The 16752-nt window shown below is 55.3% G+C and overlaps 1 protein-coding gene across 6 annotated transcripts in view; it reads right to left on the minus strand.

Moving 5' to 3' along the window:
• DHX34 (DExH-box helicase 34) overlaps positions 1-15162 on the minus strand; it is a 38736-nt gene extending 23574 nt beyond the window's left edge. For 5 of the 6 annotated variants that reach the window (XR_006197047.1, XM_042918136.1, XM_042918134.1 and 2 more), the window contains exons 1-7: positions 13295-14283; positions 9751-10679; positions 6559-6870; positions 4896-5150; positions 3713-3815; positions 2287-2504; positions 192-366 (exon numbers count right to left, since the gene is read on the minus strand). Coding sequence is in view for 5 of the 6 variants with exons in the window: in XM_042918136.1 (XP_042774070.1) it covers positions 192-366; positions 2287-2504; positions 3713-3815; positions 4896-5150; positions 6559-6870; positions 9751-10452 (1765 nt within the window). In the remaining variant the exon portion in view is untranslated. Of the gene's footprint in view, positions 1-191; positions 367-2286; positions 2505-3712; positions 3816-4895; positions 5151-6558; positions 6871-9750; positions 10680-13294; positions 14284-15097 lie in introns of those variants that run through there. The other variant, XM_042918135.1, reaches the window with a different exon arrangement.
• Between the last annotated feature and the right edge of the window lie 1590 nt (positions 15163-16752).

The raw sequence follows: 16752 nt of genomic DNA on the forward strand, positions 1-16752 counted from the left end.
GCGGAGGAGAGGTGCCTGTCTCTTGACTGCTGTACCCCCAGCGCCCAGAACGGTCCCCAGCAGGGAGACTTGTGAATGAATGGACGGGGCCCAGTGAAAGAACGGATTTGCCTATGAGTCACCCAGAGAGTGAATGGTCCCCGCAGCCACTCCCGGGGCCCCGTGTGATCACCCCTAAAGGAAGTCCTCACCGATCACCACGTCCACCGGAAGCTGGGCCAGCAGAGAGCCGATAGGGGTGAGGGCCTCTGAGCTGTCCAGGGCCCCCTGGTCCCGGAGGTAGAGGATGGCCGTTTCCAGGCTGGCTGGTGGCGGAGGCTCGATGAAGGGGAAGGTTCGCGGGTCCCCCACGCACATGCTTTTCATCTGGAATGACAATCGAGTCGACCAGGAATGGGGAATTCGGGAGCCGCTATGGAGCACCGGCAGGGGGCTCACGGATCACAAGCTCCTAATACCTTAAAACTCCTAATGTCAAGGCCCATCACACAGAAGCAGGGGAGAAGGACCACTGTCTGTCTGTCTGTCTGTCTACCCAGCACCTCTTCTCCCAGACCCCGGCCACGGAGCAAGCCACATGACCTAAGCTAGGCCCCTCTTGGTTTCTCAGCCCCTCGACATGGCAACCAACGAAGGAAGGAGGACGTGATCTGAGCAGGCCCTATCAGGATCCGCCCTGGGATTCTGCCATCCGACGCTGGGAGACAGAAGTCGGGGCATCCTCTCTGGTTGTGAGGGGCCGGTGTGGAAGCCCAGAGCTGCTGGACCATTTTTCCCTGGAGACGAGCCCGAGACAGCGGGTAGAGGAGTCCTTAATCGTTCCTAAGCCAGACCGCCCCCCACGATGGACACACCACCTCGTGAAATCCCCTTTCCTGCTTCTGGTAGTTTGAGCTGGGTTTCTCTCACTTGGGACCAAAGAACCCTGACTAATTCAGTGACCCAGAGACTGAAGCACAACACCCACCCGTCGCCGGGTCTGGCGAGGTATAAACAATCAGCTACTCCCCGGAGCAGATGAAGGAAAGGCTGGCGTGGGGGGCTCACGTGGCCGCGAGAGAGCACGGGGAAAGCTCAGAGGGCCCGGGGGCTTGGCCAGCCTCACCGAGAGGTGACCTACTCTCCTGGGCCTCTTCCACTCGGCAACCAGCCGGCCCCCCTCCCTCCCTGCTCTTGAAACCTTGATCATGCCTGGGAGAACACCCAATGCTCATTTAAAAATCCCCTAAATCAGGGGCGTCTGGGGGGCTCAGTTGGCTAAGTGTCTGACTTCAGCTCAGGTCATGATCTCACGGCTCGTGGGTTCGAGCCCCACGTCGGGCTCTGTGCTGACAGCTCGGAGCTTGGAACCTGCTTTGGATTCTGTGTCTCCCTCTCTCTCGGCCCCTCCCCTGCTCGTGCCCTGTCTCTCTCCCTCTCAAAAATGAATAAATGTTAAAAAAAAATTTTTTTTTTTTTGTTTAAATGAGACCCACAGTGTGCTTAGGTGGCTCAGTTGGTTAAGCTTCCGACTTCGGCTCAGGTCGCGGTCTCACAGTTCCATGGGTTTGAGCCCCGCGTCGGGCTCTGTGTTGACAGTGTGGATCCTGTTTGAGATTCTCCCTCTCTCTCTCTGCCCCTGCCCTGCTCACACCGTCTCTTTCTCAAAAATAAATGATAAAATTTTAAAAATGAAATCAAAAAGAGACTATCAGAGTGCATTATGCATAGGAAAGGGGGCTGGTCTGTGCCACTGGCCACTCCCGCCCGGGGGGCCTGCTGGGGAAGCCATCCGCCCTCCCCAGCTCGCTCGGCTTTTCCTCTTCTGCCGGACCACAGAGCCCACACTGGCCAGGCTCCGCTGGGGGGAGGTGTGGCCACAGGACAGAGCGCTAACCAGGGCAAGGCGGGTGGAGGGACCTGGCCCTCAAACCCTCCCGCGCTCCCTCGCCGGCTCTGCGGCACTGGCCGCTCCGTGAGTGGGCCTGTTGGGCCCAGCAGCCTAATCCAGTCAAAGCTAGCTGATGAGGTAAGAGTCGGGACAAGATATCCGGAGAAACCCCAGTTTTAAAAGCCACCTCTCAATGGGTTTTCTGTTGCAGCTGAAAGCATTCTGATGGAGTCACGAGGCTTCTCCCACGAGCCTGTGGATCTGGGGAACAACCGTCCCCCCGACGTGGAATCTGACACTTGGGAAGGATGAGCTCCCCTCTGTGGCCCGGCCAGGCCGGCCCTGCCCTGCTCTGCCCTTCCTGGGACTGGTCCTGTCCCAGGTCCTCCCGGGCTCCTCCCGGCACCACGCCTCACCTGCAGCACCAGCGCGTCGAGGGCCACCCTCCGAATCTCCGGGACGGGGTAGGGGGCGAAGGCATCGTAGTCCGACTCAGCGTAGAGGCGGAAGCAGACGCCGGGGCCCGTGCGGCCCGCCCGGCCCTTCCGCTGCTCGGCACTGGCCTGGCTGATCCAGAATTCCTGCAGCCGCTGCAACTTGGCCTGTGGGTCATAGCCCATCTCCTTCACCTTCCCTGGGCGGGGACAGACGGGACACCGTGGGCAGCGGCCACGCGGGCCCGCCGCCTCGCCGCTCGCTCCCGGACACCCCGGCTTCCTCCTTTATTCCATTAACGCCAACCAGGAGCTCATTCTGGCCTTGACCCTGACGTCTTGTTGATCTGTTCCTTCGTGTCCTCGTTCACACATCTCTTAACTTTCGCAGCCTCTGTGTGCTCGGGAGCCCGGCCATCCAACCGTTATTATTAAGCTCCTGCTACGAGCCGGGCACTGTACTGGGCGCAGCTGTGAGCAAAGTCCCTGGGCTCACGGGGCCGAACAGGACATAGTTCATCAATTCGAAGACCGACTTTTCCCACTTTCTCTGTCTCTGAAAGTGGGACGCACCTTAAAAGCAACGGCACGTCAATGTTTCACGGACAACGTTTTTAGGGGCGCCTGGGTGGCTCAGCCAGTTGAGCGTCCGACTCTTGATTTCGGCTCAGGTCATGATCTCACGGTTCGTGGGTTCGAGCCCAGCACCGGGCTCTGTGCTGACGGCACAGAGCCCGCTTGGGATTCTCTCTCTCTGCCTCTCTCTCTGCCCCTCCCCTGCTCGCACTCGAGCAGTCTTTCTCAAGAATAAATAAACGTTGAAAAATGTTTTTAAATGTTTAAATTCTAATCCTTACAACCCGAAGGAGGCTCTGCTATTATTGCATATTTTACAAACAAGCAAACTGACTTAGTGTCAGTGACACGACCTTGGTCACACAGCCAGGCTGGCTTCAGTGTCTCCTCACTGCTATGCTACTCTGACTTCCCAGAGAACAGTGCAGTTGGGAAGACAGAAAATAAATAGATCAACAGGCATAAAATATAAATGCCCTTGTAAAGAAAATCAAGGCCTTGTAGGGGAAGCAACAGCGGCAGGAGGAGAGGGAGATCACAGAAGTGGACAAGGTGAGCCTCTCTGATGGGGAGACATTCACGCAGGCCCTGCAATGAGGAGGAAGTGAGCCTTGCAGATATGTGGAGAAAGATGGCTCTCGGCAGAGACGACAGTAAGTGCAAAGGCCCCGAGGCAGGGACAAGTTTGGAACGTCTGAGAAGATTACGATGTTGCCACTGCCCCACAGCCCACTCCCTGCTTTGGTCTGGAGGTCCCTCACCACCTCTGCACGTCTCCAAACCCCACACTTCTCTCCAGGGCCCAGGGACGGTGGCAGGGAGCAGCCCTTACCAGAATCTACTACGAAGCGGATCCCATCAATGGTGACTGAGGTCTCAGCGATGTTGGTGGAGAGGATGCATTTCCGAACCCCAGGGGGGGCCACATCGAACACCTGCGGGAAAGGCGAGGAGGTGACATCCCAGACCGGCTCAGCCCTTCCTGACCCGTGTGTCCGGGGGCCTCTTGACACCTCCTGGTTGGGCCCACGGGCACTTCACACCCACCTACAACATCCAAAGTAGCCTCGGAAGCAGGGAAGGCCTCCCTCCTCCCTGAGTCCCCACCGCCCACGTGGGTCAGAAACCGAGGCTGTCCTGGCTCCCCTTCTCCTATCCCCCCTCCAGCCACACCTGAACATGTCCAACATTTCTGTATTCCAATCCCCTCTCCCCAAACCCGCAGCACTGCCCTGGCCCAGGCCCTTCTTTCCCACCCAGGTCCTGCTCCGGCCTCCTCCCCGGTCTCTGATCATATAGAACAGAAGGATCTGCTAAAGCAAACTGGCGTTGCTCCCCACCTTGCTCAGAACCCTCCCATGGCTCCCGGGTGCACTCAGGGCAAAGCCCAGGCACCACGCTGGGTCTTCCGGGCCCTGGGGTCTAGGCCTGCCCGCATCTCAGTCCCAACCAGCCTGCCTTCCCCATCACAGCCTGGACCCCGGCCACCCTGCAGGTGGTCTCGCAGCAGCCCTGCCTTTCCCTCACCCACCACAGGCCCTTTGCACAAGCCCTTCTCTTGGGCCCAAGGGACAGTCAATCAAGCACAGTAGTCAAGAGAGGTCAGCAACTAGGTAGGCCTCGGGGCCAGATCCAGCCTCCTGCCTGTTTTTGTAAGTCAAGTGTTAACACAGCACAGCCTCGCCTGTCAGTCTACGGCTGCTTTCCTACTCTAGGGGTGCAACTGAGTGTCTGTGCCAGAGATGAAACTCTACGCCCTGGTCCACCCCCGCCCCCGCCCCAGACTGTCTTCCTCCCTCTTCTACCCAAAATCCTCCCGGTCTTCCAAAGCTCAGCTCCGGTGCCTCCCGCGGAAGCTCACCCTGGCACATACTCCCCGCCCGCCCCCACGAAAGACGCGAGCAGCGCCCTCTGCGGCCCGCAGCCCTGCAATGGTGGAATCACATCCCCGACACCCTCCTCCTCCCCGCCCCCCTCCAGAGTCAGACCCCACCCGGCCCGGCCACACGGGGTACCTTGTCCTGGTCGGCCACAGAGAGGGCGCTGTGCAGCGGCAGAACCACCCAGCGCTGGGTGCGGCTGGCATAGGCCTGGGCCGCCTCGAGCACCGCGCTGATCTCCGCCATGCCGCTCAGGAAGACCAGGAGGTCGCCCCGCTCCTCCGGCGGGTACTTAGTGTCGATGGCCTCCAGCACCCTCAGGAAAGGCCGAGGGTCCAGCTTCTCCGACTTGGACGCCGGCGGCTCGGCCTCCTGTGGCTGGTACACGACCTGCAGGGAGACGGCCCCGGGCAGGGGGGCACCCGGTCACCCGCACGGTAAGGGCCGACCGTGGGCCGCCGGGGAAGGCGTGGATCGGTCGGGGGGCAGGCCGCACCCTCAAACGGGTCAGTTTGAGGATGCCATAAAAGGACAAAGTACCAAGGTAACCGGAAAGCTTCTGGGTGCTGGTCATGACATCCACGCTACCTGGTTTGGGAAAATCAACTGAGCTTTACGCATGGTGTGTACGTACTGTGTCTGGAGAGCAACTTCGACAGCATCAGAATTTCAAAGGGGGGGCGCCTGGGTGGCTCAGTCGGTGAAGCGTCCAACTTCAGCTCAGGTCATGATCTCATGGTCTGCGGGTTCGAGCCCCGGGTCGGTCTCTGTGCCGACAGCTCAGAGCCTGGAGCCTGCTTCCGATTCTGTGCGTCTCCCTCTCTCTGCCCCCTCCCCCTTGTGCTCTCTCTCTCTCTCTCTCTCAAAAAATAAACACTAAAAAATTTTAAAAAACTAGAAAAATCACTTCCTGGAGAGCATCCTCACTCTATTTTTATGGCTGCTGGGAAGACAGACAGATGGGCATTTAGAACCCGAAACCACAGTGTCCTTGTGCTAAGAACTCTAGAGCTCTCGCTAATTCTTGGCCAGCGGTGCAAGAGGAAGGAGTGACTACCAAAGCACGAAACAGACAGCGGGTGCAGACCATTTTGAAGGGCCGACGGGAAGCCGGATGCCAGAAGGGAGGCGTTCCCTGAGTGCCACCCACACGGGTCCCCTTCTGGGCAGAAAGGCGGGAAGGGAAAAGGGATCTGGAAGAGCTAACAGAGGCTGTCTGCGTCTGTGAGCACGCTCCCCGTCTCTGAGCCTCGGTTCTACCCTCACGGGCAGAAGCCCCTGGCGCAGGACTCCCGGGGCTGTGATTAGGGGCCCCTGGGGCCGTGGGGACGACCCACACTCAACCCACGTCAGCTGTGACCATCTTCCCTATGACTGCCCATGACACCCGTCCGCGAGCCCCAGCCAACAGGCTGAGCCAAGGGGTCAAAGTTCAGGGCGGAAGTTGCTACCGGGAGATGGAGAAAATCCGGCCGTGAGATGGCAGGGCAGGAGGAGAGAGGAGCCCCGGTCCCCACATGACCGCATGGAACAGAGCTGCCCGCCGGCCTGGACCAGCAGGACTGTCACAGGAGAGGAATGAACACTGATCTTTACACTTCCGGGTCTCCTGCAGCAAAGCCCTGAGCACCTACACAGCACATTGGAAGTGCTCAGAAAGTAGGAGCTTTAAGGGAGAGGGCGAGCCAGACCATCCTTATCTGAGAGATGGGAGTCTGCGCAGGCCAGGGGAGAAGGGACGTGTCGACTTGGCCAGAGACCAGGTGGGAGGCCCGGGGGGTGTGGGGGCAGCACTGACCGTGATGGGGAACAGCCTCCCGGGCACCTGCACCACGGGGGCCCCGCCGAAGTAGCTGGAGAAGAGCGAGATGTTGATGGTGGCCGACATGAGGATGACCTTGAGGTCAGGCCGCTCAGGCAGCAGGCGCCGGAGAACGCCCAGCAGGAAGTCGTTGTGCAGGTGGCGTTCGTGGACTTCGTCCACGATCAGGACCTGGTACTGGGGCAGGCGGGGCTCCCGCTGGATCTGCCTCAGGAGCAGCCCCACCGTCAGGAACACGATCTTGGTGGCTGCCGTCCGTGTGCTCTCAAAGCGGATCTGGTAGCCGACCTGGGGGCGGGAGCGGTGGTCAGGAGAGGAGCCCAGACCTGGGGACCAGCCCCTCGCCGGCTTACACCCGCCCCCGATCCGACCCTGGAGCCCAGCACGCTGGGGTTTGGATCCCACCTCTGCCACTTAGCGCCACCGACCTTGAGAGCGCAGTTCCGTCCCTCAGAGACATTTTGTCCCCGAGATGCTGCGAGAACAGTATGTGCTATGCACATATTTGGCACACAGCCGGGTGTACAACTCACTGGTCGATTGGAATGGTGACAGTTCACCTTTCAAGGAGTCCTTACTCTGCCCGGAACTACTTGAAACGCCGGACGTGTTTCACACAGCCACCACAAGCAGCAAGACCCACTCTTCTCACCTCACCGATGGGGAAACTGAGGTCACGCATCCAAGGCAAAACACAGTTAAAAAGCGGTACTGAGGGGAAATGATCTTTGTGTGTATGTGTGTGTTTTAATATTTTTTTTTTTTTGAGAGACAGTGCGAGCAGGGGAGGGGCAGAGAGAGGGGGGGAGACACAGAATCCAAAATGGGCTCCAGGCTCGGAGCCGTCAGCAACGAGCCCGACTCCGGGCTCGAACCCACAAACCGTGAGATCATGACCTGAGCCAAAGTCGGACACTTAACCACTGAGCCACCCAGGCGCCCCTTAAGAGGAAATGATCTTAGCCCCTACCTCACATCACACACCTCCACGTGCATGCGCATAACACACACACAATCAATTTCCGATAAGTTACGGTTTTAAATGTAAACATCTTTAAGTACAAATATAGGATGTCTTTCTGGCCTTAAAGTAGTAATGTTCCTAAAACAGAACCCAAAGAGTGCCAACCACAAAAAGAAAAGGACAGGGGTGCCTGGCTGCCTCAGTTGATAGAGAATGTGACTCTTGATCTTGGGGCTGTGAGTTCAAGCCCCAGGCTGGGTGTGTGGGGCCTGCTTAAAAAATAAAAATAAAAATGACAGAGACGCCTAGGTGGCTCAGTCAGTTGAGCATTTGATTTGGTTTCGGATCAGGTCATGATCTTGCAGCCTATGGGTTCAAACCCCACATTAGGCTCTGTGCTGGTGGCACAGAGCCTGCTGGGGATGCTCTCTCTCTGCCCCTCCCCCACTCACACACACTCACACCTGTGCTCTCTCTCTCTCTCAAAATAAATAAACATTTTTTTTTTTTAATTTTTTTTTTTTAACGTTTATTTATTTTTGAGACAGAGAGAGACAGAGCATGAACAGGGGAAGGGGCAGAGAGAGAGGGAGACACAGAATCTGAAACAGGCTCCAGGCTCTGAGCTGTCAGCACAGAGCCTGACGCGGGGCTCGAACTCACAGACCGTGAGATCATGACCTGAGCCGAAGTCAGACGCTTAACCGACCGAGCCACCCAGGCGCCCCAATAAACATTTTTTAAAAAAACCACTTCTAAAAAAATATGACAAGGCACCTGGGTGGCTAAGTCGGTTAAGCATCTGACTTCCGTTCAGGTCATGACCTCGCGGTTCATGAGTTCAGGCCCCGCACTGGGCTCTACACTGACCGCACAGAGCCTGCTTTGGGTTCTGTGTCTCCCTCTCTCTGCCCCTCCCTGCTTGTATTCTGTCTGTCTCTCAAAAAAATAAACATAAAAAAAAAATTACAGACTGGATAATATTTAAATGAAAAGACACTGTCATCAAAAGACAACATTCAGAAAATGAAAGACAACTCACAGGCAGGGTAGGCAACGAGATTTGCAATACATAAATCCTACAAAGGACTTGTATCCAGAATCTATAAAACCTGATAAACCGAGAACAAAAAGACAACACAAAAGACAAATAGGGAAAAAGACTTGAACAGACACTTCAGAAAAGAGGATCTCCAAACGGCCAATAAATATGTGAAAAGGCGTTCAATCCTTAGTTGTCGGGGAAACGCAAATTAAAATCAACAACGCGGGCTCTGTGCTGACAGTGCAGAGCCTGCTTGGGCTTCCCTCTCTCCCCCTAGCTCTCTGCCCCGCCCCTGCTTGCTCTCGCTGTCTCTCTCGAAGTGAATAAATAAACTAAAAAAATAAATAAATAATTAAAAAAAATAAAATCAACAATACAAATTAAAATGTGGTATCACTATCCGCCCACTCTAGAAAAGCTAACAGGAGAAACATTAACCATAACGAGTGTTGGTGACAGTGTGGAACATGGCCCTGGTCGGAGTGTGGACTGGATTTTTTTTTTTTTTTAATCGGGGTGCTGGTTACATAAATGAATTCAGTCTGTGAAAATTCACTGAGCTACATACTTAGAGTACGTACATTCTTCTGTTCAGAGTATTATAATTGCAATGACAATTTTTAAGTGGTACGGCCTGGACTGGAACCCTAGAAATCATTAGTAAAGAAGTGTCTTCAGGGCGCCTGGGTGGCTCAGTCGGTTAAGCGTCCGATGCCTGATCTCGGCTCAGGTCATGATCTCACGGTTCGTAGGTTCGAGCCCCGCGTTGGGCTCTGTGCTGACAGCTCAGAGCCTGGAACCTGCTTCGGATTCCGTGTCTCCCTCTCTCTGCCCTTCCCCCACTCCTGCTCTGTCTCTGTCTCTCTCTCTCAAAAATGAACAAACGTTTAAAAAAAAAAAAGGAGTATCCTCATTCTTTTTTTTTAGGATAGTTCCAATTTTTTACTGTTAAAGGGTGACACTGGGGAATGCTGGTGACTTTCTCATTTGAACCACGCTCGGGTCCATCCGTAGATCAATTTCTAGAAGAATCACCGCTAAGTCAGAGGGTATCATTGCTAAGTGCTCTGGGAACTTTTACCACTACTGCCCTATGGGCAACACCCTGCACCTCTGGATCACACTGGAAAGGCCGGAGAGCTGCTTAAGCCCCACTCACCCGTGAGCCATACTGACTGAGGCTCTCGAAGCTGACGCGCTTGGCCAGGGAAATGCAGGCGATACGCCGGGGCTGGGTGCACGCCACGTGACTGAAGCCGGCGGCCAGCAGGTACTGGGGCACCTGGGTGGACTTGCCACAGCCCGTGTCACCCGCCACCACCACCACCTGGTGTTCCTTCAGTGTCTGCAGGATGCGGGTCCCGTACTGGGCGATGGGGAGGGCCGCCCGTTCCCTCTGCAGTCTGGCCAGTCGTCCAAACGCCTGCTTCTGGCCAAAGTCCAGGTAGTGCAGAAGGGCTCGGCGGAACTCGGACACCCTCTCCGGGGGCTGTCCGTCCAGCCCCCGAGAGCCCCGGGCGTCGGGGCCCCGGACCGAGAGGTTGATGCGGTAACGGGGGTCGTAAGCGCGAGGCAGGTCGGCCAGCGCCGGGATGCTGTGCTTGGGACGCCCAGGGTCCTTGTCCCCCTTCCTGGTGCTCTTGAGGTTCTGGAATCTCTGTAAGCGTTCAAAGAAGGTCCAGAACTTCTCGCGCTCCTCAGAACCCTGGGGTATATAATCCTCATCACGGAAAAAGGCATCCTCGAAGAGGCGACGGGTCTCCGGACAATTCCAGTCCCATTTCTCAGGGGCGTCCTCCTCACTGGGATCCCAGTGTCGGCCTCGGTCATCCCCGCCCTCCTTCGTTCTGGGAGGAGGCATGTGGCGGGCAGTCGCGACGCGGTCTCGAAGCGGCAGTGAGAGCCCAGTGCCCGCGAGGAGGAACCACCTTCTCTCCAAAAAGCCAATTTTGCTCCTCACTGTGGCACAGGACGATGACAGGCGATGGGCCCCGGGTCAAACTGGTGACACACAGGGCACCTCACGACTCCTGCGGTGATCTGTGCGACAGACACAAGTCCATTCTGGGTCTTCCAGGCACTGAGCACCTGGAGGAGAGAACAGAAGACTCGTTCGTCTTTCGAAGTAATTCCTGAAAGGCTGCGGTTTTGTAAGCACGGGACGAGGAGGATGGATGGTAAGGAGTAAGGTCACCCTGAGCCCTCACACGTGGTCACGGTCACATACGGCAGGCATTTCACCAGACAATCCAGTGACTGGGCTGTGGGAGCCCAAAGGAGCTGCCTGACCATGCCTGGGAGTCAGGGAAGGGTCCCCAGAGACGTCTGGCCTGAAATCTGAAGGACTGTAGGCCATGGGACCGTCACGAGAGGCAGTAACACAAGAAAGCTGGGGTATAATGGAAACAGCATGACAAGACTTCTTTTCTTAGTATTTATCTTGTGGGGGGCGAGAAGGAGAGAGTGTGAGCCTGAGGGGGGAGGGGCAGAGAAAGAGGGGGACAGAGAGGATCTGAAGGAGGCTCTGTGCTGACAGCAGCCAGCCTGATGTGGGGCTCGAACTCACCAACCATGAGATCATAACCTGAGCTGAAGTCGGAAGCTCAACTGACTGAGCCACCCAGGCGCCCCTAGGCAAGAGCTCTGAGAACCCCTACTGACTGCGCAAGCAACAAAGGTCTGGCCAATCATGGGCCCCTACTCATCCTTTGCCCGTTGATTGGTGCGAGGTGTGGACATGTCGCCCGGGGAGAGCCAATCACGGCCTTTCTCTGGAATTTACACTAGGCTGCCAGGAGAGAAAAGCCCTCATGTTATCTATCTGCTTTCCCAGAAATCCATCCTAGAGAAAAGCCTGCACGTGGGCAAAGCACGCACCAGGATGGCCACTGAGCAGCTACCAAAACAGAGGTGGAAGAGGGAGAGGGGAGAAGGTTGGCAGCATCATTTAGTGCTGGAGACCTAGTTCCCAGCTACACAAGAAAATGTCTTCGCTCCAAGTTGGTTTTCTGACTCTCAGCTGCCTAAGTCCTAATAATACACAGCATATCCTCGTATGTACAATATTCTGAAGTCCATCCCTCAGATTCTTATCGTTTATGACCTTCAATGGATTCAGAGGCTCTGAAGCCTCCTAGGTACAGGCTTTGGAGTCAGGCAGACCCGGGTTTGAATCTCTGCTGCATCATTAGATGTGTGACCACTGGTAAATTAACTTGTGAGGCTGTTTTCTTCGTCTATAAAATGAGGATAATGCCGTCTTCCCAACATCGTAGCACTGATTGCCAAGCCAGGCACGGAGGAGCAAAACAGTAACTAGAATTCGAGTCCAGTCTTTCTCCCCGTGATGACTAACAAGGGTAAAACGGCAACAACCAGGGGCCTATAACCTGGAAAACTACACTCGAGGCCACATCCCACCTTCGTATGGAATTAGCAATGCCTTCACCTACTCTTCAGTCTCTTGGGGCCATCATGGAATAGATTCCACCTCCGCAGTCTCGTGGGGCACTTAGGTCATCCATGGGAGTTATTAGAGCCAGAAAGGGGTTTCCACTGAGGAAGCACTTGTGAGCTGGCAGAGTGGTTTCCCGCGGGAACAGGAGCCTGTGCACCCTGTTTTCTGGTAAATACCTGGGCTGGGTGGTGCTAGAGTGGGAATGCAAGTTGTAGGGGAGGTAGTCAGAGGAAAAGGCCTTGGAAGGCTGCTGACACTGAGCCCATGATCCTCAAAAAAGGACAGGGAATGAAATGGAGCGCATTCCCCCGAGGCTGCAAACCGCCTGTGTGCACATGGGCCCAACAGAGCGCAAACCATGGCTCTCAAGCAGTCTCTTCTCAAGAAATCCACCGCCCCAGTCTCTTCTCAGCTGATGGAGCAGGTGACTCTTGATTTCGGGGTTGTGAGTTCAAGCCCCACATTGGGTGGAGAGATTGCTTAAAAATAGTATCTTAAAAAAAACAAAGGAATCTTAGGCTAGCTTGTAGATTTCTCGGATCCTCTGGCTGCTCTTAACTGTGTCTCTGACCATCTCTGGGCCTCTTGACAATGGCTTTCAGGGGCCTTCTCTGCTTCCCTCGTTCTCCCCTCTCTGGCTGTCCATCCTCATGTCTCAGCCTGTCTCTTCCAGCTCACCATGCTCAGCCCTCTTCCTCCGTTTCTTTTTTTTTTTTAATAATTTTTTAGGGGCGCCTGGGTGGCTCAGTCGGTTAAGCGTCCAACTTCGGCTCAGGTCATGATCTTGCAGTTCATGAGTTCAAGCCCCGCGTCGGGCTCTGTGCTGACAGCTCAGAGCCTGGAGCCTGTTTCAGATTCTGTGTCTCCCTCTCTCTCTCTGACCCTCCCCCGTTCATGCTCTGTCTCTGTCTCAAAAATAAATAAACGTAAAAAAAATAATTAAAAAAAATTTTTAAAGTTTTATTTTTGAGAGAGACAGAGTGCGAGTGGGGGAGGGGCAGAGAGAGGGAGACACAGAATCCAAAGCAGATTCCAGGCTCCAAGCTGTCAGCACAGAGCCCGATGTGGGGCTTGAACTCGCGAACTGTGAGATCATGACGTGACCCGAAGTCTGACGCTCAACCAACTGAGCCACCCAGGCACCCTCTTCCTCTGTTTCAAAGTCTGGTCCCGTCTCTCGTTTCTCTGATTTTCTGGTCTGACATTCTCCCCAACCGTCTTTCTCCATTTGAGCCTCTCCATTTACCTCCATCTGCCTTTCTCGTTTGCTCCTTGTCGTCAGCTCTGATGCTCCGTTTTTGTCTCTCTCCACTTCCCACCACTGTCTCTCCCTCCATCACGACTCTCTCTTCATCTCCATTTCTCCACCTAATATTTTGCCTCCCAGTTGTCTGGCGCTTTGACAAGTTAGCACTCGTTCCCGTATCAGGTTCCATTCGAAATCACCTACGTACACGTACACGTGCAACGACAAGCATCTGCGCACCTACACTTCCCTCACAACGTTAAGAAGGTGCTATCGCCACTCCCTGTTGTGCTGAACCAAAGATGGTTAAGTACGTGGTGCGACGGGGAATTCCAATCTAGGGAGTCAGGCTCCCATTTACTCCTCTTCGTCTCCTCGGTGTGATTCTCCATCATCTGGCTTTATGTCTCCATTTTCAAACATGACGCGGTCGTTCCAGTTCTGTTCGCACTCTAGTCTTCCAGCGGAACCAGTTCTCCATCGCGTCCCATTTCTCCACCCCCCCAGATGGCTCCCTTTGAGGGTCTGCCCTCATTAGGGCGGCCGTCTCACTCACTTCCCACCTCCGGCTCTTTCCGTCAGCTGCCTCTTCCCCTCTCTCAGTCCCTCTGCCAGCTCTTGCCAGTTTCTATTTCCACTGCCTCCATCTCTGTATCAGTCTCTCCCCATGACGCAGTCTTGTGAATTAATGAAGAGACATCTCACTACGATGGAGCTGGGAGGCCCCAAGAAGGGGGGAGCTCTCCGGTGGTACCACGCGAGGTCAATCACTTGGAAGAATTGTCAAGTATAGGCTCCATCACTTGGAAGAATTGTCAAGTATGGGCTCCGAGAGAATTGTTGATAGCAAAGAATCATCAAATACCGGCCGCCACGGGGGAGGAGGTTCAGGGTCAGTGGCATCTCCTTCAAGAAATCCACCGCCGCACCGGCACCCGGGTGGCTCAGAGGGTTGAGCCACCGACTCTTGATTTCCACTCAGGTCATGATCGCAGGGTCAAGGGATAGAGCCCCATGAGTCTCTCTCTCTCTCCCTCTGTCCCCTCCCCGCTTCCGCTCTCGCTCTCTCGAATTTTCTTAATGCTTTAAAACGTTTTTAAAAAGAAATCCACCACCACAGCAACTCAGCGAGAAATCATCATCGCCCTGAATTCTTGCTTTCTCCAAAGCAAAGGACTTTCATTCAAAACCACCCCTCCCCACTTTGCCCCTCTTCTCCATGGTTTTTGCTACAGCCGGCCTGTCCCAAATTGCAACTGTCCATTATCCCCAAGTAAAACCCACCTTGGCTGCTAAGAGAACTTTTATTTTGAAGGCCAACAAGTGTCTTGCTCCTCCGTGGGAACTGCCCGCCTCCCGAGCCTCTGTTCGCCAATTTCCACGCCCATCTTCCTACTCTTCCCCCACCTCCCGCCCCCCCACCCCAAGTTCACGGTGCCACCACATTTTCTCTGCAGTCTCCGCGAGGCGCTCTGGGGGACCCCGTCAGCTCCTCGCGCCCCCCCCCCCCCGCCGCCATTTCTCCAGTTTCCGGCTTCCGTCCTCTCTCAACCTCCCCGTCTCTCGGTCCCTCAGCTTCTCCAAGCTTCTTTTCGCGACTCCCATTTCTTCCAGTCTCGCGCCTCTCCGGGGCCCAGGCACTGCCGGGGCGCGCAGGCTCCATCTCCGTCCGCTTCTCCCGGCCTCTCTGGCTCCTCCAACACACTTCCTCATCTTGGGATTTCCCTCCCGACCCCTCGGCTCGCTCCCCAGCTCCCCAACCCGCTCCGACCCGCGCCACCGCCGCCGCCCCACCCCCCTCACCTCACAACCGCCGCAGCCGCTCCAACTTCCGGTCCCCAGCGCCCCGCACGCGCCCAAAACCGGTTCTGCGCCTGCGCACGCCACGCCTCGCGGCCCGGCCCCACCCCGCCGCGGGCCGAGGAGCCAGCGCGCCACTGGGGGCGTCCGAAAACCCACTCTGCGCCTGCGCACAGCACGCGCGGGCTCCGCCTCTCTGCAAGCGGAGCCGGGAGTGACGCTGCGCCCTCTAGGGACGGGGGGCAGCACTGCGGCGGAAACTCGGAAGCGCCTTTTCTCCGGCGTACGCTACCCTCCCCCTGACTGTCACTTGCGCCCGGGCCGCCCCGACGCCCGGGGAGAATGCTAGCAGGAGCCCAGACGCTATGAAACCGCTCCCGTGATTTAGTCACTACGATTCATAGTTATTAATGCAAGATTCTATTAACGTAAAATTCACCCTAGCAATTCACTAATAATGCAACTCCACTCCCCAGCCTCTTGAAGGCAGGGGCCGTTCCAGCCGTGGAGGTCCCATGTCCTCCAGCGTCCACCACAAGGATCAGAGAGTCGGTAAATGTTTGTTGACTAGTCCTAGGTGCCCCAGTCATTGCGGGTCTGAGCCTCAGTTTCCCTATTTATAACATGAGGATAATATCTCCTTTTCAAGACCGTTGGGGAAAGTAAGCGAAAGTGTATACATAAGGTAATACATTGGGTTTTTTTCCTACTGTACATAGTAGGCATTCAATAAATGTTAGAGCTTTCATTTTTATTGTATTCTCCTCATTCCCCTTTTTCCTTAAGATGATATTGCCATTGAGAAGCTACGGCCTTCAGTTCTAGACCCAGTTCTAGGCACTGAGCATACGGCAGCGAACGAGACAGATAAAGTCCCTCCTCCCCCGGAACTCTGGTTTCAGTAGGGGAAACAGACACATAAGTAAAAAGAATTGCCAAGAGGTACTGTCACGCTCTTTGGAGAAAAACAAAGCAGAAAAGGAGCAAGGAGTGCTCTCATTTTAAGTAGCATGATCAAAGAGGACAGCTCCAAGGAAGGAGCATTTGAGCAGAGAGTCGAAATACGTGAGGCAGCAAGCCACGGAGCCCCCTGGAGGTAAAGGAAATAGAAACCGCAGAGACTTCCATGGCAACGAAAAGGGTGGTTCCAAGGTCAGCAAGCAGGCCTGTGTGGAGGGGGAAATAGCAGGGAATGAGGTGAGGAAAGAAGGCAGATAGATCAGATACACTACGGTGAGGATTTTGGCTTCTCATCTGAGTGAGATGGGAGCCATGGGAGGAGTTTGAGCAGAGGAGGGACCTGAGGCATGATCTGACTTAGGTTTTAATTGAATCCTCTGGCTCAGTGTGTGAGAAACAGACTACAGGGTACCCAGATGAGGAAAGAGGACCGGGCAGGCCACTGATACAATCAAGGGAGAGATTGTGGACCAGGATGATGGCAGAGAAGATGGCAAGAAGTAATCGCATTCTGTGGATATCTTAAGGTGGAACAAGGCGTCAAGGATGACTCCAACGTTTTTGGCTTGAGTGCCTGCAAATATGGAGTTGCCATCAACTGAGATCAGGAAAATAGGAGGGGAGGGCTCAGAGAGAAAACCCCAGAGTTTCACTGTGAATGAATTAGTCAGTTACGGGTTGGACACCAAGGTGGTACG

The sequence above is a fragment of the Panthera leo genome, chromosome E2 (genome assembly GCF_018350215.1).
Source record: "Panthera leo isolate Ple1 chromosome E2, P.leo_Ple1_pat1.1, whole genome shotgun sequence".
In the NCBI taxonomy this organism is placed as follows: Eukaryota; Metazoa; Chordata; class Mammalia; order Carnivora; family Felidae; genus Panthera; species Panthera leo.